At 50.1% G+C, this 19102-nt stretch overlaps 1 protein-coding gene across 1 annotated transcript; it reads left to right on the forward strand.

Moving 5' to 3' along the window:
- The first annotated feature begins 1670 nt into the window (after positions 1 to 1670).
- ISYNA1 (inositol-3-phosphate synthase 1) lies at positions 1671 to 18966 on the forward strand. The gene is made up of 11 exons (XM_081895639.1): positions 1671 to 1758; positions 3425 to 3548; positions 4557 to 4718; positions 7009 to 7138; positions 7695 to 7888; positions 8827 to 8976; positions 10152 to 10367; positions 13128 to 13292; positions 14221 to 14334; positions 15656 to 15873; positions 18591 to 18966. The coding sequence occupies exons 2-11, from the start codon at positions 3435 to 3437 to the stop codon at positions 18808 to 18810; spliced, it is 1683 nt and encodes a 560-aa protein (XP_081751765.1). The 5' UTR covers positions 1671 to 1758; positions 3425 to 3434; the 3' UTR covers positions 18811 to 18966.
- The last annotated feature ends 136 nt before the right edge of the window (positions 18967 to 19102 follow it).

Consider the following 19102-nt stretch of genomic DNA (forward strand, 5'->3'; position numbering starts at 1 on the left):
CCAATCACCCATTCCCACCACCCTTCTGAGTAACACCTTTCCCCACCCTCTCACTATATATAAAGGTCTGGTGACTTCTGTTTCAGTGTATCTGAAGAAGTGTGCATGCACACGAAAGCTCATGCCAATAACTAACTTAGTTGGTCTCTAAGGTGCTACTGGAAGGAATTTTAAAATTTAATCTTATTTATTTTGATTTGTTTCGACTACGGCAGACAAACACGGCTACCTACCTGTAACTATGTCTATATGAATTTCTGAAGTTTTCTCAGTGAGGCAGTACGTAGATACATTTATCAGAGAATTGTTACATTTGGTATCGTGCAGCAGAGGCCCTTTGAATAGACAGGAAGAAACTGTGATGGGGTGTTTTGTGGGGAGAAATCACAAAAGTCACAAAAGCGATTATGCTGATTTTGGTAGTGGGCTGCATGTGCATGATATCTGCTGGAGGGCCAAACCGCCCCCCCCCACCTACACATAAATTCCTGCAACAAATGTAGATGTGAAAGATTTGGATTGTACTATAAAATACTGTATTATAAAAGGCACACGGGTGGCGCTGTGGGTTAAACCACAGAGCCTAGGACTTGCCGATCAGAAGGTCGGTGGTTCGAATCCCCGCGACAGGGTGAGCTCCCGTTGCTCGGTCCCTGCTCCTGCCCACCTAGCAGTTCGAAAGCACGTCAAAGTGCAAGTAGATAAATAGGTACCACTCCAGCGGGAAGGTAAACGGTGTTTCCGTGCACTGCTCTGGTTCGCCAGAAACGGCTTAGTCCTGCTGGCCACATGACCCGGAAGCTGGACGCCGGCTCCCTCCGCCAATAAAGCGAGATGATTGCTGCAACCCCAGAGTCGGCCGCGACTGGACCTAATGGTCAGGGGTCCCTTTACCTTGACCTTATAAAAGATGCAGGAGGAAATGATTGATAACAGGCCCCACAAAGGAGAAGAGGGAAGTCGAGGAGATTCTATGGAATCTTCGTCTTTATGTTGTGTGTCGGGTACGTGATTGTAAAACTGTAATTTGAAAAAACCAAATAAATAAATTTAAAAAAAGAAAGAGTCATCTAGCCCAACCATCTTGCAGCGCAGGAATCACATCACAGGACTGCCAGGTCCCTGCAGCCAGCAGGGCCAATGGTTAGAGACGATGGTGGCAGCTGGAACGAGGCGACAATTCCTGCCTTGTGGGGGGTCAGACTGGATGACCTTTGGGGACCCCTCCCAACTCTACAATCTGGAGATGCTGCCTCCCTCAGTGGAAGGATGGCGGTTAGATGATGCAAGCAAATTCCCCCCCCCCATGAGCGGTTCCGGGGCGGGGGGGGCACTTTCATTCATGAAAATGCTCCAGGAAATCTGAAAACGTTTGAATGCTACCCCGTCAAAAAAAGTAGTAACAATGAGGTCAAGATTTCCTAACGCCCCCCACCCAAAAAAAGGCCACAAGGGAGGAAGGCTAACCCCCGCAATGCAGAACCTTCCTGGAGAAGAATGGGGGGGTCTCCATTTCAATGCCAAAGGGTTCAGTGGCAACAGCTCCTCTACCCAAATAGGGGGCCCCCTTGGAGCACGTGGCTGGCGGGGGTGAGGGGGGGGTGTCTTGGGCACGGAGTGGATGGAAAATTTTTCCAGAGGGGGCGGAGCCGCGAGTGGGGGGGGGGGGGAAGAGGGATAGGCGGGTCCCGGGAAAGAATTAAGGCGCCGCCGGCAGGAGGCTGAGCGCATTGCGCAGAGCGGAGGAGCTTCGGTCAGGTGCGCCCGGGCTCGGGGCTGGGAGATGCGTCACCCCAACACCGCAGCCCTTTGTCCTTGCTGGAGCCCCTCTCCCTCCGAAGATGGCCCGGGTGGTTGGTGGGGGGAAGGTTTGGGCTTGGAAGAGGGGGGTTGGACGCCGGGGACCCCGTTGGCGTCTCCAAGACGCCCGCTTTACCTTTTCCAGGACGCCTGGGTCCTCTTCTCTCTCTCTCTCTCTCTCTCTCTCTCTCTCTCTCTCTCTCTCTCTCTCTCTCTCTCTCTCTCTCTCTCTCTCTCTCTCCTCCTCCCACCTCTGTTCTTCCAGGACGCCTGGGTCCTCTTCCTCTCTCTTCCCCTTCCTTCCTCCTTCCCTCTTTCTTTCTTTCTTTCTCTCTCTTTCTCTCTCTCTCTCTTTCTCTCTCCCCCACTCCCACCTCTGTTCCTCCAGGACGCCTGGGTCCTCTCGTCCTCTCCCTCCGTCTCTCCCTCCGTCCCTCCCTCCTTCCAGGACACCTGGGTCCTTTTCATCTCCCTCCCTCCCTCCACCTCTGTTCCTCCAGGACGCCTGGGTCCTCTTCCTCTTCCTTTTCCTCTCCCCCACCCCTCTCCACCTCCGTTCCTCCAGGACGCCTGGGTCCCCCCTCCCTTCCTCCTTCCCTCCTTCCCAGACGCATAGGTCCTCCCTCCAGGACGCCTGGGTCCTCTTTATCTCCCTCCCTCCCTCCACCCAGAGGCGTAGCGTGGGTTGTCAGCACCCGGGGCAAGGCAAGTAATTTGCGCCCCCTAACCCGTGGATTTGCGCCCCCTAAACCCGTGGATTTGCGCACCCTAACCCTAACCCCCAGATGTTGCGCCCGGTGCGGCCAGCCCCTCTGCACCCCCCACGCTACGCCACTGCCTCCACCTCTTCCTCCAGGACGCCTGGGTCTGTCTTCTCTCTCTCCCTCTCCCTCCCTCCCTCCCTCGACCCCCGGACGCCTGGGTCCCTTTCCCCTCCTGCTTTGGAAAGGGAGGGGCTGCATCCCCGGGGAGCTTGAGGGGGCCTTCCTCCAGGTTTCAAAGACCGCCTTTTCTTTTTCTCCTAAATTGTCTAGATCGGATGAAGAAGGGGGGGGGGTGTCGGACACCCGGGTCCCCTCCCCCCAGCGTTGCCACTTAGTTAATAATTGGACAGTGGTTATTTCTTACAACAATGTAAAAATGCAATGTTTAAATGGGTTAAAACCACTTAGGGTGGGTGGGCCAGTGATCTCAACTGGCAGTCTGGAGTTTGGGGGGGGGATGTTTCTCGGACACCTGGGTCCGCCCCAGACCCCTTTCCACTCTGTTTTCCTCCCCATGTTTCTCCAAGATTTATTTTTCCTGTCTTAACGCCATAATCCCGTTCCTCTCCCCCTGCCATGCCTCTGTATGAGTCTCTGTTCAGGCTTCTCCCGCCTTCTGAGCGCTGGGATTGGCTCCTTGCCCTTTCACTCCCCCTTTTTCCGGCACGGAGACTCTGCAGGAGGAGACTCTGCAGGAACGCCTCTGCCCTTTTCCTTCCTCCATCCATCCATCCAGAACAGGAACTCGCACAGAGAGACGCATCTCTCACTCTCTGCTTCCGCAGAAGGCAGAGCAAAGTGTCCCTTAGGGAGATTGAAGCGGCTGCCAGCTATTTAATTCCGCCCTCTTTCTCCCCCAGAACAAACATCATGACATCCCCGTTTGTGGTGGAGAGCCCGGACGTCAACTACACCCCAGATTTCATTGAGGCCAGATACAGCTACCCCACAGCTCAAGTCTGCCAGGAAAATGGGGTGACCAAGGTATGGTATAAAATGGGGAATGGAGGGGGGACCTCAAGATGGGTGAGTTGAATGAAGGAGTAGAGGTGAGCGGGGCATCAGATGTTCCTTAAACTGGTCCACACCAATTCGAACTATCTGGCAGTGTACAGAGGTACAGTGATACCTCTGGTTAAGTACTTAATTCATTCCGGAGGTCCGTTACGGTGAGGTCTGTCTGTTTTTGCTATTTATTTTGTGTTTTTGTGGCTTTTTTCGTTTTGGTTTTGGGACTGCGCGGAACTGTTCAGCTACCAATTGATTGTGTGACTGCAGTACATTTATTGCTTTCATTTTATGGATCAATGGTCTCGTTAGATAGTAAAATGCATGTTAAATTGCTGTTTAGGGGTTGTTTTTAAACGTCTGGAATGTATTAATCTATTATTATTATTATTATTATTATTATTATTATTATTATTATTATTTTACAGTGGTACTTCGGGTTAAGTACTTAATTTGTTCCAGGGGTCCGTTCTTAACCTGAAACTGTTCTTAACCTGAAGCACCACTTTAGCTAATGGGGCCTCCTGCTGCTGCCGCACCGCCGGAGCACGATTTCTGTTCTCATCCTGAAGCAAAGTTCTTAACCCGAGGGACTATTTCTGGGTTAGCAGAGTCTGTAACCTGAAGCGTACGTAACCTGAGGTACCACTGTATATGGCTGGCGGGCATGCAGCTTCCCTCCCAAGTCTTCGCGGGAGTAGAGCGATCCCCTCAGAGGCTTGGGAAAAGGTCAACAAGTTGACAACTCTGGGAAACGGGTGGGGGGCAGAGGGATCTTTGCACCACGGCGCCAGGTATGCTTAAGACGGCCCTGACATTGTCCCACCATCTCGTCCTCCGTCTTCCCCTTCTCCTTGTGCCCTCCATCTTTCCCAACATCAGGGTCTTTTCCAGGGAGTCTTCTCTTCTCACGAGGTGGCCAAAGTCTTGGAGCCTCAGCTTCAGGATCTGTCCTGACGTTCTTCTGCATTGTCACTCCCGCAGGTGAAGCCATCTTCCACCGATGTCGTTTTCCGCACAGAGAGGCGTGTCCCCAAGCTGGGCGTGATGCTCGTCGGCTGGGGCGGGAACAATGGCTCCACGGTGACGGCTGCTGTCTTAGCCAATCGGCTGGGCCTTTCCTGGATGACCAAGACGGGACGGAAGGCAAGTGTAACTGGGGGCCGCTATTGGGCTTTATGTGGGAACGAGTTCCTTGGCACAAGGGCTAAAAACGAGAGCGAGGGAAGTTTCGTTTGGGGCCAGGTCTGACTAGCATTTTGGTATTTTTCGCTCTATAAGACGCACCTAGTTTTTTTTTAGTTTTTTTTATAACAACAACCTTTATTAAAACTGCTGCCAGTGGAACAAAGTACAGTTTTTTAAAAAATCACAATTCTCCACAACCCATGAGATTCTGATGAACTTCCATCCCTGTTTTAATTAAATCTACAGTCCCCAACTGTGTGTAAGTGGATTTCATCTTTCAGTAATTTCTTTTCAAGAGGTTAGTGGCTAGGGCCTATAGCATGCCCAGAGAGTGAAATCCTTCACTGGACATGATGATCTAGTTTTTGAAGGAAGAAAACAAGAAAAAAAATATTCTGAATCTCAGAAGCCAGAACAGCAAGAGGGATCTCTGCGCAGTGAAAGCAGCAATCCCTCTTGCTGTTCTGGCTTCTGGGATAGCTGCGCAGCCTGCATTCGCTCCATAAGACGCACACACATTTCCCTTTACTTTTTAGGAGGGAAAAAGTGAGTCTTATAGAGCAAAAAAGACAGTAGATAAAATCTTTATTTGCCTCAGCCACAGCAAAGGAATCAAATGCAATCAAATACAGATCTAGTTGGCTATACAAAATACATTCTGAGAACTTACTATACAAATGGAAGAGTTGATAACTGCCCTTGACCAGAAATATAGCATATGAACGAGTGGAGCTTTCCTTCCTAGGCATTAAACTGGTTGGGGAACCTTTGACTCTCCAGTATGGCTGAACTAGGGATGATGGGAGTTGTAGTTCAGCCATACTGGAGGGCCAAAGGTTCCCCAACCAGTTTAACGCCTAGGAAGGAAAGCTCCAGAGCCAGTGTGGTGTAGTGGTTAAGAGCAGGACTCGTAATCTGGTGAACCGGGTTCGATTCCCCGCTCCTCCACCTGCAGCTGCTGGGTGACCTTGGGCCGGTCACACCTCTCTGAAGTCTCTCAGCCCCACTCACCTCACAGAGTGTTTGTTGTGGGGGAGGAAGGGAAAGGAGATTGTTAGCCGCTTTGAGACTCCTTAGGGTAGTGATAAAGCGGGATATCAAATCCAAACTCTTCTTCTTCTTCAAAGTTTCCTCGCACCTGATCAAGATAACCTCTGGGAAGATCACAAGTGGAGAGGGAGAGGCAGAGAGTCTCTAAGGTTACCAGATTTTTTTCAATGAATCCAGGGACACTTCAACTTCCAACTTTGTCAGGGAACTGATTTGTAAATCCGGGGATGTCTGGTAACCTTACCCCAAGGGTCATAACCTCCCTTCCTGCAATGCAGGAATCTCCACCATTTTTTTTATTTTTGGCTCTCTGGCAGCTAACATTCTAAGGTAGACTGCTGCTGAACAGGGAGCTTTACCTGTTACCTAACTAATTTGTAAATCTGGGGACCACCTCACACTTCCCTACATCACTACTGGGAAAACCATAGCTTTAACTATACGGACCTTTGTTGGCAAGGTGATGTATCTGCTTTTTAAGATGCTGTCCAGGTTTGTCATTGCTTTCCTCCCAAGAAGCAGACGTCTTTTAATTTTGTGACTGCTGTCACCATCTGCAGTGATCATGGAGCCCAAGAAAGTAAAATCTCTCACTGCCTCCATTTCTCCCCCTTCTATTTGCCAGGAGGTGATGGGACCAGTGGCCATGATCTTCGTTTTTTTGATGTTGAGCTTCAGACCATATTTTGCACTCTCCTCTTTCACCCTCATTAAAAGGTTCTTTAATTCCTACTCACTTTCTGCAATCAATGTTGTGTCATCTGCATATCTGAGGTTGTTGATATTTCTTCTGTCAATCTTAATTCCGACTAGGGATTCATCCAGCCCAGCCTTTCACATGATGAATTCTGCATAGAAGTTAAATAAGCTGGGAAACACTATATAGCCTCGTCGTACTCCTTTCCCAATTTTGAACCCTTCAGTTGTTCCATTTCCAATTCTGACTGTAGCTTCTTGTCCCACATAGAGATTTCTCAGGAGACAGACGAGGTGATCAGGCACTCCCATTTCTTTAAGAACTTGCCAGAGTTTGCTGTGGTCGACACAGTCAAAGGCTTTTGCATAGTCAATGAAGCAGAAGTAGATGTCTTTCTGGAACTTTGCTGGGTACCCTCCCTGAATCGGGAAGGTTGTAGGCTGAAGCTCTGAGCCGAGATCTCGACGTTTCTAATAGGTCTCCTTCCTTTCTCTCTCCTAGCATGCAAATTATTATGGATCTCTCTTGCAAGCTTCCACCGTTTGTCTGGGCAGCGGGCCAACCGGCGACGTCTACATCCCTTTCCGGGATATTCTTCCAATGGTACACCCCAATGATATCGTCTTTGACGGTAAGTGCTGGGTTCAAATCTCCCCGGACGTAGCCAGGATTTGGCCGTCGGAAACGGCATCTGGGCAGAAATTGCTTAAATGTTATTTACAGATAAATTAAAGGTAAAGGGTAAAGGGACCCCTGACCATTAGGTCCAGTCGTGACTGACTATGGGGTTGTGGCGCTCATCTCGCTTTATTGGCCGAGGGAGCCGGCGTACAGCTTCCGGGTCATGTGGCCAGCAGGACTGAGCCGCTTCTGGTGAACCAGAGCAGCGCACGGAAACGCCTTTACCTTCCCACTGGAGCGGTACCTATTTATCTACTTGCGCTTTGACGTGCTTTCGAACTGCTAGGTTGGCAGGAGCAGGGACTGAGCAACGGGAGCTCACCCCGTCATTGCAGGGATTCGAACCGCCGACCTTCTGATCAGCAAGTCCTAGGCTCTGTGGTTTAACCCACAGCGCCACCCGCGTCCCATGACCCCTGCCTTAGATAGCTCCAAGGTATTGGGGGTCCAGTATATTCACAGTGTGTCTATTCGTGTGACCGCCTTGCCCTTTTTCCTCCCGCTAGGCTGGGACATCTCTTCATTGAACCTGGCGGACGCCATGCACCGGGCGCAAGTCCTCGACTGGGCGCTGCAAGAGCAGCTGCGCCCCTACATGGAGAACCTGAAGCCAAGGGCCTCCATTTACATCCCCAAGTTTATCGCGGACAACCAGGAGGAGAGAGCCGACAACGTCCTGACGGGAACCATAGCGGAGCAGGTGGGCGCTTGCGACCAGCGGGTGCGGGGCTCCCAGCTGCTGGCATTGCCCCTCGTGATGGATCCAGACCTCCTGGGCTGTTCTGTGCGCAGGATAGCTCTGCAAAGCTTGGGTTTATTACAATGTCCTGGGTTCAATTCCTGCAGCGTCACCTGGGAGAGAAACGCCGCCAATCCGTGTTTACCAAACAGGGTTTGACTTGGCCTAAAGCAACGTTCTCAGATTTTAAACCAGTCGTTTATTCAGAAGCTTGAAGACTTGTCTTAGTTTCTAAGGGAGGAACCGCAGCTCAGCTGTTCAACATCCCATAATGCTCCTGGGGAAAACTCCCTTGTCAGAAACCCTGGATAGCTGCTGCCAGCCAGTGTATACAATATTGGCCTATGTGGACCTTTGGTCTGTAGGAGGCATTTTTTCCTATATTCCTACTTAAAACGACCCCTTTTATTCAAAACCATGAGAACTGCGATCGTAGGTTTTGTAATAATAATAATAATAATAAATTTATTTATGCCCCGCCCTCCCCGGCCAAAACTGGGCTCAGAGCGGCTAACATCAGATATATAACATCTTACCATAAAATCAAGCAATCAATTAAAATACATCCTAAAATGAAATCGGAATCAAAGTGAAATCTACTCAGATGGCAACCCACAAATTAGGGACGGGGACCTTAAATGCTTAGATTCCTTAAAAAAGGAACGGTCCCATAGGGCAGTAATGGATCATCTGCTTTGGATGTGATCTCTTCGGGTTCAGAAGTACCACTGGATCCATCCCCTTGCCTGAAATCCCAGCAAGTTGTGGCTGCCAGTCAGTGTGGGCAGCAGCTAGATGGACTTAGCTGGCTCCTCAAGGCATCCCAGGGATTCGTTCGCCATTTTGGGTTGGGAAATGACATTGTAGCATGCCTGGTCAATCTCCTGCTCTTTACTTAGATGGCCCAGATCCGACAAGATATCCGGGACTTCAAGAATTCCAGCGGGGTAGACAAAGTGATTGTGCTCTGGACGGCAAACACGGAGTGCTTTTGCGATGCCCAGCCCGGTGTGAATGACACAGCCGACAACTTGCTCCAAGCCATCGAGGTCAGTTGCCCAAATACCTCCCTTCGCCTTCCTCCTCTTTAATCTGTAGCGCCTCTTTTCCTGAGCCTTCTACTTCAATTGTTGGTTGGTTTGTTTTTAAATGAATTGCAGGGTCCTTTTTCTGCAAAGCGAGTTCAAACTTCCCTTGGCTCCCAAACTTCCCTTGGCTCCCGAGAAAGCGAAGGAGCCATGGGAAAGGTAAAGGGGTCCATGGGAAACTAAGTTCTGCAAAGGAGTTGGCAGCCATTTTTGGGACGGCATTTCTCCAAATTGTGGTTGGGGGGACATATCTGTGGCCCTCCAGGCCATGCAGAACCCAGGCTTCCACGGCTCTTGCCATCATCATCTCTGACGGGGGGACTCATGCGAGTGCGAGTCCTGCAACCTCAAAAGGGCCACAGGCGCTCGCCTTCCCTGATCTGAGGATTTTTTCCCTCTAAGGAGAGGGAAGGTCTTTTCTAAAGAGCAGGGGTTGCCAACCTAAGATGCAACCCACGGAGGCCTTCTAACCGGTCCACGAGCCGCCCCCAACTGAGCCGTCTGCTTGGCGAGTCGCGACGCGCTGCGCTAAACTGGTGCAGCGCAGGGACTCTCTTCCGCGGCTCTGGAAATCGTGCCTGCACATGTCTGTGCCACCGGAAATTGCTTCTGCGCATGCCCAGATGCCGAAAATCGCTTCTGTGCAGGTGCGATTTTCGGCATGCGCAGACGCGATTTCCAATGTCTCCCTGCGCCGGCCCGGCCCACGGAGGATCTCCGTAGGACTGATCTGGCCCATGCCTCGTAAGCCTTGCCGACCCCTGCTAAAGAGAAACACTCTCCCGACTCTCATATAACAGGGATGCTTGCAAAAACCCAAATGTGTCGCTGCAGGACACAACCCAGCAAGTTCCTAGTCCCTGGGGTGTATGGTTTTAGGGAGAGGGGATCTAGGGTCATTTAGCCCAACCCCCTGCAATACAGGAATTTTTTGCCCAACCTGAGACTCGAACCCACAACCCTTTGATTGAGAGTGAGGGATCTTGCTGGCCGCCGAGAGTTGGGATCTAGAGGCCCTCCCCAGTGAGTTTTTGTGGTTGGGGGGGCGTGCCTGGGTGGGAGAGGTGCCCCCAAGACATCTTCTGCCTTGCCGCCCATCAAACCCCCCTTTTTCTCTTGCTTTTTTGGGGGTCCAGTGCGGCCTGGACGTCTCCCCCTCCACCCTCTTTGCCATCGCCAGCATCTTGGAGGGGTGCAGCTACATCAACGGCTCCCCCCAGAACACCTTTCTGCCGGGGGTCGTCCAACTGGCGGTCCAACGCCGCGTCTTCATCGCCGGCGATGACTTCAAGTCTGGTCAGACGAAGCTGAAGTCGGTCCTGGTGGATTTCCTCATCAGCTCTGGGATTAAGGTGAGCCGCTTAACCCAAAAGGTCCTAAGAAAACTCCCCCAACCATTCTCTTTTTGTTGGGATGCTGTCTTCTTTCCAATAGGGGAAACGTTGCGTGTACAGTAGTGCCCCGCAAGACGAACGCCTCGCAAGACGGAAAACCCGCTAGACGAAAGGGTTTTCCGTTTTGGAGGTGCTTCGCAAAACGAATTTCCTATGGGCTTGCTTCGCAAGACGAAAATGTCTTGCGAGTTCCTGCGGGGTTTTTCCCCTCCCCCCCTTTTCCCCAAGCCGCTAAGCCGCTTAACAGCTGATCCGCTAAGCCGCTTAACAGCTGATCCGCTAAGCCGCTTAACAGCTGATCCGCTAAGCCGCTTAACAGCTGATCCGCTAAGCCGCTTATCAGCTGATCCGCTAAGCCGCTTAACAGCTGATCCGCTAAGCCACTAAGCCGCTTATCAGCTGATCCGCTAGGCCCGCTAAACCGCTAATAGCGCTAATCCGCTAAGTTGCTAATGGGCTTGCTTTGCAAGACGAAAAACCGCAAGACGAAGAGACTCGCGGAACGGATTCTTTTCGTCTTGCGAGGTACCACTGTACCTGGAACTAGCAAAACCGACGGATATAATAAGGAGGAAATCCAAAACCATGGTTTTGAAGCAATGGGAGTTCTTAAATGATTACCGTATTTTTCGCTCTACAAGACGCACCAGACCACAAGACGCACCTAGTTTTTGGAGGAGGAAAACAAGAAAAAAAATATTCCGGATCTCAGAACAGCAAGAGGGATCGCTGCGCAGTGAAAGCAGCAATCCCTCTTGCTGTTCTGGCTTCTGGGATAGCTGCGCAGCCTGCATTCGCTCCATAAGACGCACACACATTTCCCCTTACTTTTTAGGAAGGGAAAAGTGAGTCTTATAGAGCAAAAAATACGGTATTTACAAAACCAGGGCTTGACTACAAAAACCTGGTTGTGTTTAGAAGAATCTTGTGCGTAATATAAAAAACACAAAGTGAGACATGAAGGAAATCCAAAGGGAAAGTATGAAGAACGAACGGATTATAAAAAACGCGTGAGGCAAACGATGGAAGTCTTTTAAAAACAACACTTTTTAAGGTAGATAAGCGCAAGATGAAATTATGCAATTGAATATAAATATTGATGGGAAACGGCTATGTATAGTGAATGCTTATCTACTTTTAAAAATTTTCACCTATGATTCTTTTCTTTTACTTCTTTATTTTTTCTTTATTATTTTTTAATTCCCCCCCCCCCAATATCTTTCCTTTCATTTCACTCCTTTATTATGAACAGCATTTTATAGAGGTATAAATAACTGTAAATATGAAAAGAGGGAAAGTATTCTCTAATTTTTTCCCTTTGGTTATATATATTTTCTTTTTCCTTTGTATTTTATTTTGTTGTAAATATGTATGTTTTCTCATTTGTAAATAATAATAATAAGGTCCTAAGGAAATGTCGAAACCATCCCTTGCTCCCGCTGCTATTGCCTCTGGACCCCCCTATCGCTGGCGTGTAGCCCCAAAAACGTTGCCCAGAAGTGACTCTTGATACAGAAACAAGAGCAATAGCCAGATCTGTCCATAGCAGTCTCTGCTGACCCCTAGCTTGACCCCTGGGGCAGCCAAACTGGCTCAACTGGTTCCAAACCGGACTCTCGAACCAGGAGAAGGTAGCTGTTAGGTGTCTGCTCTGCAACAGTCCCACTTTGCTATTTAATCGAGCTGTTTCCTGAGGCCTAGCAACTTTGTGTGGTTTTAGTAATACGAATAGTAATGATTTTATCATTTAAATGCCACCCAGCGGACTGACCTAGTCACTCTGGGCGGATGCCAGCAAAATATTAAAAATGTGATAAAACATCAGTGGTTAAAAAATTCCCCAAACAGGGCTGCCTTCAGATGTCTCCTAAAAGTCAGATAGTTGTTTATTTCCTTGACATCTGCCGGGAGGGCGTTCCACAGGGCGGGCGCCACCACCGAGAAGGCCCTCTGCCTGGTTCCCTGTAACCTCACTTCTCGCAATGAGGGAACCGCCAGAAGGCCCTTGGAGCTGGATCTCAGTGTCCGGGCAGAACGATGGGGGTGGAGATGCTCCTTCAGGTATTCTGGACCGAGGCCGTTTAGAGCTTTAAAGGTCAGCACCAACACTTTGAATTGTACTCAAAAACGTACTGGGAGCCAGTGTAGGTCTTTCAAGACTGGTGTTATGTGGTCTCGGCCGCTGCACCCAGTCCCCAGTCTAGCTGCCGCATTTTGGATTAGTTGTAGTTTCTGGGTCACCTTCAAAGGTAGCCCAACATAGAGCGCATTGCAGTAGTCCAAGCGAGAGAGAACCAGAGCATGCACCACTCTGGCGAGACAGTCTGCGGGCAGGGAGGGTCTCAGCCTGTGTACCATACTAGGAGCCAGTGAAGGTCTTTTAGGACTGGTGCTATATGTTCCCAGTCACAAGTCTGGATTAGCTGCCGTTTCCGAGTCGCCTTCAAAGTGAGCCCCACGTGGAGCGCATGGCAGTAGTCCAAGCGGGAGATAACCAGGGCATGGACCGCTGTGGCGAGACCATGCGCAGGCAGGGAGGGTCTCCGATGGAGCTGGTGGACGCAGAATGAACCTGCGCCTCCACGGACAGCTGTGAGTTCAAAATGACCTCTAGGCGGCGCACGTGGTCCTTCAGGGGCACAGTCACCCCATTTGGGACCAGGGAGTCCCCTATGCCAACCCTCTCATTGATGCCCCCATCTCTCTCTTGGGTTCCAGCCCGTCTCCATCGTCAGCTACAACCACCTTGGCAACAACGACGGGAAGAACCTCTCTGCCCCTGCTCAGTTTCGCTCCAAGGAGATTTCAAAGAGCAACGTCGTGGACGACATGGTGCAGTCTAATCCCATCCTCTACGGGCCCGGCGAGCGTCCAGACCATTGTGTGAGTAGGGCGGAGGTCAACATTTGCCCTGTGCCTTCCTGTACCAGGCTAGGGCAAGGCTTCCCTGGATGCTGCAAGGAAAATAATAATAATTATTATTATTTATACCCCGCCCATCTGGCTGAGTTTCCCCAGCCTCTCTGGGCGGCTCCCAATCGAGTGTTAAAAACAATACAGCCTTAAATATTAAAAAACTTCCCTAAACAGGGCTGCCTTCAGTTGTCTTTTAAAGATAGGATAGCTGCTTATTTCCTTCACATCTGAAGGGAGGGCGTTACACAGGGCGGGTGCCACCACCGAGAAGTCCCTCTGCCTGGTTCCCTGTAACCTCACTTCTCGCAATGAGGGAACTGCCAGAAGGCCCTCGGAGCTGGATCTCAGTGTCCAGGCTGAACGATGGAGGTGGAGATGCTCCTGTGAGGATACTGGGCCGTTTAGGGCTTTCAAGGTCAGCACCAACACTTTGAATTGTGCTCAGAAACGTACTGGGAGCCAATGCAGATCTCTCAGGACCGGTGTTATGTGGTCCTGGCAGCCACTTCCAGTCACCAGTCACCAGTCTGGCAGTCACTTCCAGTCACCAGTCTGGCAGCCGCATTCTGGATTAGTTGCAGTTTCCGGGTCACCTTCAAAGGTAGCCCCACGTAGAGCGCATTGCAGTAGTCCAAGCGGGAGATAACTAGAGCATGCACCACTTTGGCCAGACAGTCTGCGGGCAGGTAGGGTCTCATCCTGCGTACCAGATGGAGCTGGGAGACAGCCGCCCTGGACACAGAGTTAACCTGTGCCTCCATGGACAGCTGTGAGTCCAAAATGACTCCCAGGCTGCGCACACCTGGTCCTTCAGGGGCACAGTTGCCCCATTTAGAACCATGATTGTTTCCCGTGTTTCCTCACCAGCGCCTATTCCCCTCCTCTCCCCGGACAGGTGGTGATCAAATATGTTCCCTACGTTGGCGACAGCAAGCGGGCTCTGGATGAATATACCTCTGAGATTGCAATGGGCGGCACGAGCACCATAGTCATTCACAACGTCTGCGAGGTGTGTGAGGAATGGCGCCGGGAGCGAATGAGGAAGTGGGGAGTGTTGTTCCCTACTCTCAAGTCCCCATTTGGACAAAGAGAGCTAGAAAATGAGCGGCTAAGCTTCACAGGCTATGAAGGACTTGCTCGCAGATTTTATCGACAGCTGCACGAATCACCGTATTTTTCGCTCTATAAGGCGCCCCAGACCACAAGACGCACCTATTTTTTGGAGGAGGGAAACAAGGAAAAAACCATTCTGAATCTCAGAAGGCAGAACAGCAAGAGGGATCGCTGCGCAGCGAAAGCAGCAATCCCTCTTGCTGTTCCGGCTTCTGGGATAGCTGCGCAGCCTGCATTCGCTCCATAAGACGCACACACACATTTCCCCTTCTTTTTAGGAGGGAAAAAGTGAGTCTTATAGAGCAAAAAATACGGTATTATATCTAGGAAGTGGAAGGGGCAAGCAAAATAGCAGGGAGGATTGGTATATATATAGAGGTGTAGGATATAGTATTGATGATAACATGTGCGGTTAAGGCAGCCTTTCTCAACCTGTGGGTGCCCAGATGTTGTTGGACTACAACTCCCATCCTCCCTGAGCTACGGCCTGGTAGCTAGGGGTGATGGGAGTTGTAGTTCAACAACATCTGGGGACCCACAGGCTGAGAAAGGCTGCGTTAAGGCAAGGCGGGAAATACACAGGGGAAATGATTTCGAGGAGATGTGGAAGGTGTTTGTGGAATTTGTACTGTTAAAACGGAAAGGGGTCAAACCATTGCAAGAGGTGTTGAAATTTTGGGAGGTTGGATAGTTACAATGGAATGGTCTTTATTTATGATTATTACTTTTGTCAAAATAGGGACCCGGGTGGCGCTGTGGGTTAAACCACAGAGCCTAGGGCTTGCTGATCAGAAGGTCGGCGGTTCGAATCCCTACGACGGGGTGAGCTCCCGTTGCTCTGTCCCAGCTCCTGCCAACCTAGCAGTTCGAAAGCACCTCAAAAGTGCAAGTAGATAAATAGGTACCACTTCAGTGGGAAGGTAAACGGCATTTCCATGCGCTGCTCTGGTTCACCAGAAGTGGCTTAGTCCTGCTGGCCACATGACCCGGAAGCTGTACGCTGGCTCCCTCGGCCAATAAAGCGAGATGAGCGCCGAGTCGGTCAGGACTGGACCTAATGGTCAGGGGTCCCTTTACCTTTACCTTATTTTGTCAAAGTAATAAAATATTGGGGGGGGGGAGATAATGAGTGGCTATTTTCAAGCTGGGGAGACAGGTGCGAATTATCGCGTCCGAGGGGGACGGTTTGGAACAACATGCTGCTCCCATCTCTGTAGGATTCCTTACTGGCCAGCCCTATAATCTTGGATTTGGTGATCCTGACTGAGCTCTGCGAACGGATCCGAGTGACCGTCGAGGGCGACTCGGAGCCTGAGCCGCTTCACAGCATCTTGTCCCTCCTGGGTTTCCTCTGCAAGGCTCCCCTCGTTCCTGAAGGAGCGCCGGTGGTCAACGCTTTCTTTCGCCAAAGGGCCGCCATCGAGAACCTGTTCAGGTAATCGCAGGAAACTGGGTGGTACCTAGCCTTGGTCCTCCTTCTGAGGAGACCCACCAAACTGAGCAGGCATAACTAACCTGGATCCGTTCATTGTCAGGGGGTTTGCTCTGAGAGGGACACGGTTTGGTCTAGTGTATCAGGACATGGCTTTAAGTAACCATAGCAAGCTAGCTATCTTCCTATATACATATAAACATAAGCGTGTCGTCACGCTGCAGTCTGCGTAGCTGCCAATGGAAGTGTGTGCATTTGTGCACATAAACACACACACACACATATACTGTGGACCATGGTTTGTATTTGCCCCCTCCCAAAAACGTTTTGTTGTGTTTCAAAGCACACACACACGCAATTTGCCATTTTGAGATCCTTTTCCAGCTTTAAACATATTGTTACTGACCTCTCCTTTGAGTCCTCCACCGTGAAGCCTTTTATATATGTAATAAACTAATTGTTATTATTTTTAAAGCTTGGAAAACGAATATACAGGGCCACCCAGGCCTAAGAGTCCACATCACTGAGGCAGTGCTAACAGAATAGCCCATACTAAGCTTTAGAACAGAGACCCAGTTTCAGTATCACAAAGGCCTCATAATTCCTGGTCAAAGGCCTGGAAACGATGCCTTATGAGGAACGGCTAAGGGAGCTGGGCATGTTTAGCCTGGAGAAGAGGAGGTTAAGGGGTGACATGATAGCCATGTTCAAATATATAAAAGGATGTCACAAAGAGGAGGGAGAAAGGTTGTTTTCTGCTGCTCCAGAGAAGCGGACACGGAGCAATGGATCCAAACTACAAGAAAGAAGATTCCACCTAAACATTAGGAAGAACTTCCTGACAGTAAGAGCTGTTTGACAGTGGAATTTGCTGCCAAGGAGTGTGGTGGAGTCTCCTTCTTTGGAGGTCTTGAAGCAGAGGCTTGACAACCATATGTCAGGAGTGCTCTGATGGTGTTTCCTGCTTGGCAGGGGGTTGGACTCGATGGCCCTGGTGGTCTCTTCCAACTCTAGGATTCTATGATTCCTTTTCCTTCCTTCCAAACACATCTTCCGGGGGCTTAGCCCCCCAAACCCCTTGGGTGTGTCTGAGGCTATTACTCCAGGTGCAAACCAGCCCCAAATCTGGACCTTTAAAATAAATAAACCTCCCAAATATTATATTTATATACCACCCATCTGACAGGGTTTCCCCAAGCCACTCTGAGCGACTGCCGACAAAATACTGAAAACGCAACAGAACCTCAACCGTTAAAAAAACTTCCCTGTAAAGGTCTGCCCGTTTTGGCGATGCTCTGGTAACCATGGAAACCTCCTCCCTGTATCTTTTAACACTCTCATCCCCCTCCAAAGGGATGAGTTGCACCAGTAACCATGGCAACCCTGGGCCTAGCGAAACCCTCATTGATTGGGGTCTCCATGGTAACCCTGTGGGGTGAGGTCTCTACAATTCTGCCTCCCTCTTTTGAGACAGACAGATGGAAAATAGGGTCTGATCCTGGCACTAGGGAGATGCTGCCAGTCAGGGTAAGGCAATACTGAACTGTATTGCTCTCTGGTCTGCGGTGTCCAATTTGTTGTTGTTGAGTCATTTAGTCATGTCCGACTCTTCGTGGCCCCCTGGACCAGAGCACGCCAGGCACTCCTGTCTTCCACTGCCTCCCGCAGTTTGGTCAAACTCATGCTGGTAACATCATGAACACCATCCAACCATCTCATCCTCTGTCGTCCCCTTCTCCTTGTGCCCTCCATCTTTCCCAACATCAGGGTCTTTTCCAGGGAGTCTTCTCTTCTCATGAGGCGGCCAAAGTATTGGAGCCTCAGCTTCACGATCTGTCCTTCCAGTGAGCACTCAGGGCTGATTTCCTTCAGAATGGAGAGGTTTGATCTTCTTGCAGTCCATGGGACTCTCAAGAGTCTCCTCCAGCACCAGAATTCAAAAGCATCCATTCTTCGGCGATCAGCCTTCTTTATGGTCCAGCTCTCACTTCCATACATCACTACTGGGAAAACCATGGCTTTAACTATATGGACCTTTGTTGGCAAGGTGATGTCTCTGCTTTTTAATATGCTGCCTAGGTTTGCCATCGCCTTTCCATTATTATTATTATTATTATTATTATTATTATTATTATTATACAGTGGTACCTCGGGTTAAGTACTTAATTTGTTCCAGAGGTCCGTTCTTAACCTGAAACTGTTCTTAACCTGAAGCACCACTTTAGCTAATGGGGCCTCCTGCTGCTGCCGTACCTCCAAAGCACAATTTCTGTTCTTATCCTGAAGCAAAGTTCTTAACCTGAAGCACTATATCTGGGTTAGCGGAGTCTGTAACCTGAAGCGTATGTAACTCGAGGTACCACTGTAGTAGTAGTAGTAGTAGTAATAATAATAATAATAATAATTTTATTTATATCCCGTCCTCCCCAGCCGAAGCCGGGCTCAGAGCGGCTGACAACAATAAAAGTAACACAGCATTCTAAAATCAATTCAAAATCAAATTAATGGCAACCATTGGGCTAGAGTTCTATGAGGATTTTGCATTGCTTTCTGTGGGAAAGCACACCTTGGTTTTGGAACGGACGTCTGGAACGGATTAAGTTTGAGAACCAAGGTACCACTGTAAACTAGTTCAGGATTAGGGGGATACATCTTTCATTTATCTCTCCTTGCACGGAAGATGCTCCGAGTGCGTAACTCTGCTTTTTCTCGCCCTACAGAGCCTGCGTGGGCCTCCCCCCACAGAACCACATGCAGTTGGAGCACAAGACCCGGAGGACGTGGCCCTGCGCCAAGCAGGCCCCCCCGACGCCTGAACCCCCGGCGGCATGGCCGGCCGCCCCCAAGAAGGCTGCCCCCCACGTGAACGGATTTGTGCGGTCAGCAGAGAGCAACGGGCACCAGCCTCCCGCAAGCCACCTCCTCGGTTTGCAAAACTAGGCTGGCACACCGAATCGTGGCCAGGCCACATGGCTTGGTTAGTTTTTTTGTGGGGGGCAGTGGGAATGATTCTTCTCTCTTCAACAAAAATTCAGAATCTGCGGGTGTTTCGGGATGTCTGTTTTTTAGTTCGAAACAATAAAGACTTAGCTAAGAGTCATTCTGGTAGTTTTTGTGTGAAGGGTTTGCTGGAATAATAATAATAGGGTAAAGGGGACCCCTGACCATTAGGTCCAGTCGTGGCCAACTCTGGGGTTGCGGCGCTCATCTCGCTTTATTGGCCAAGGGAGCC

The sequence above is a fragment of the Podarcis melisellensis genome (genome assembly GCF_964234715.1).
Source record: "Podarcis melisellensis genome assembly, chromosome: 18".
Taxonomy (NCBI): domain Eukaryota; kingdom Metazoa; phylum Chordata; class Lepidosauria; order Squamata; family Lacertidae; genus Podarcis; species Podarcis melisellensis.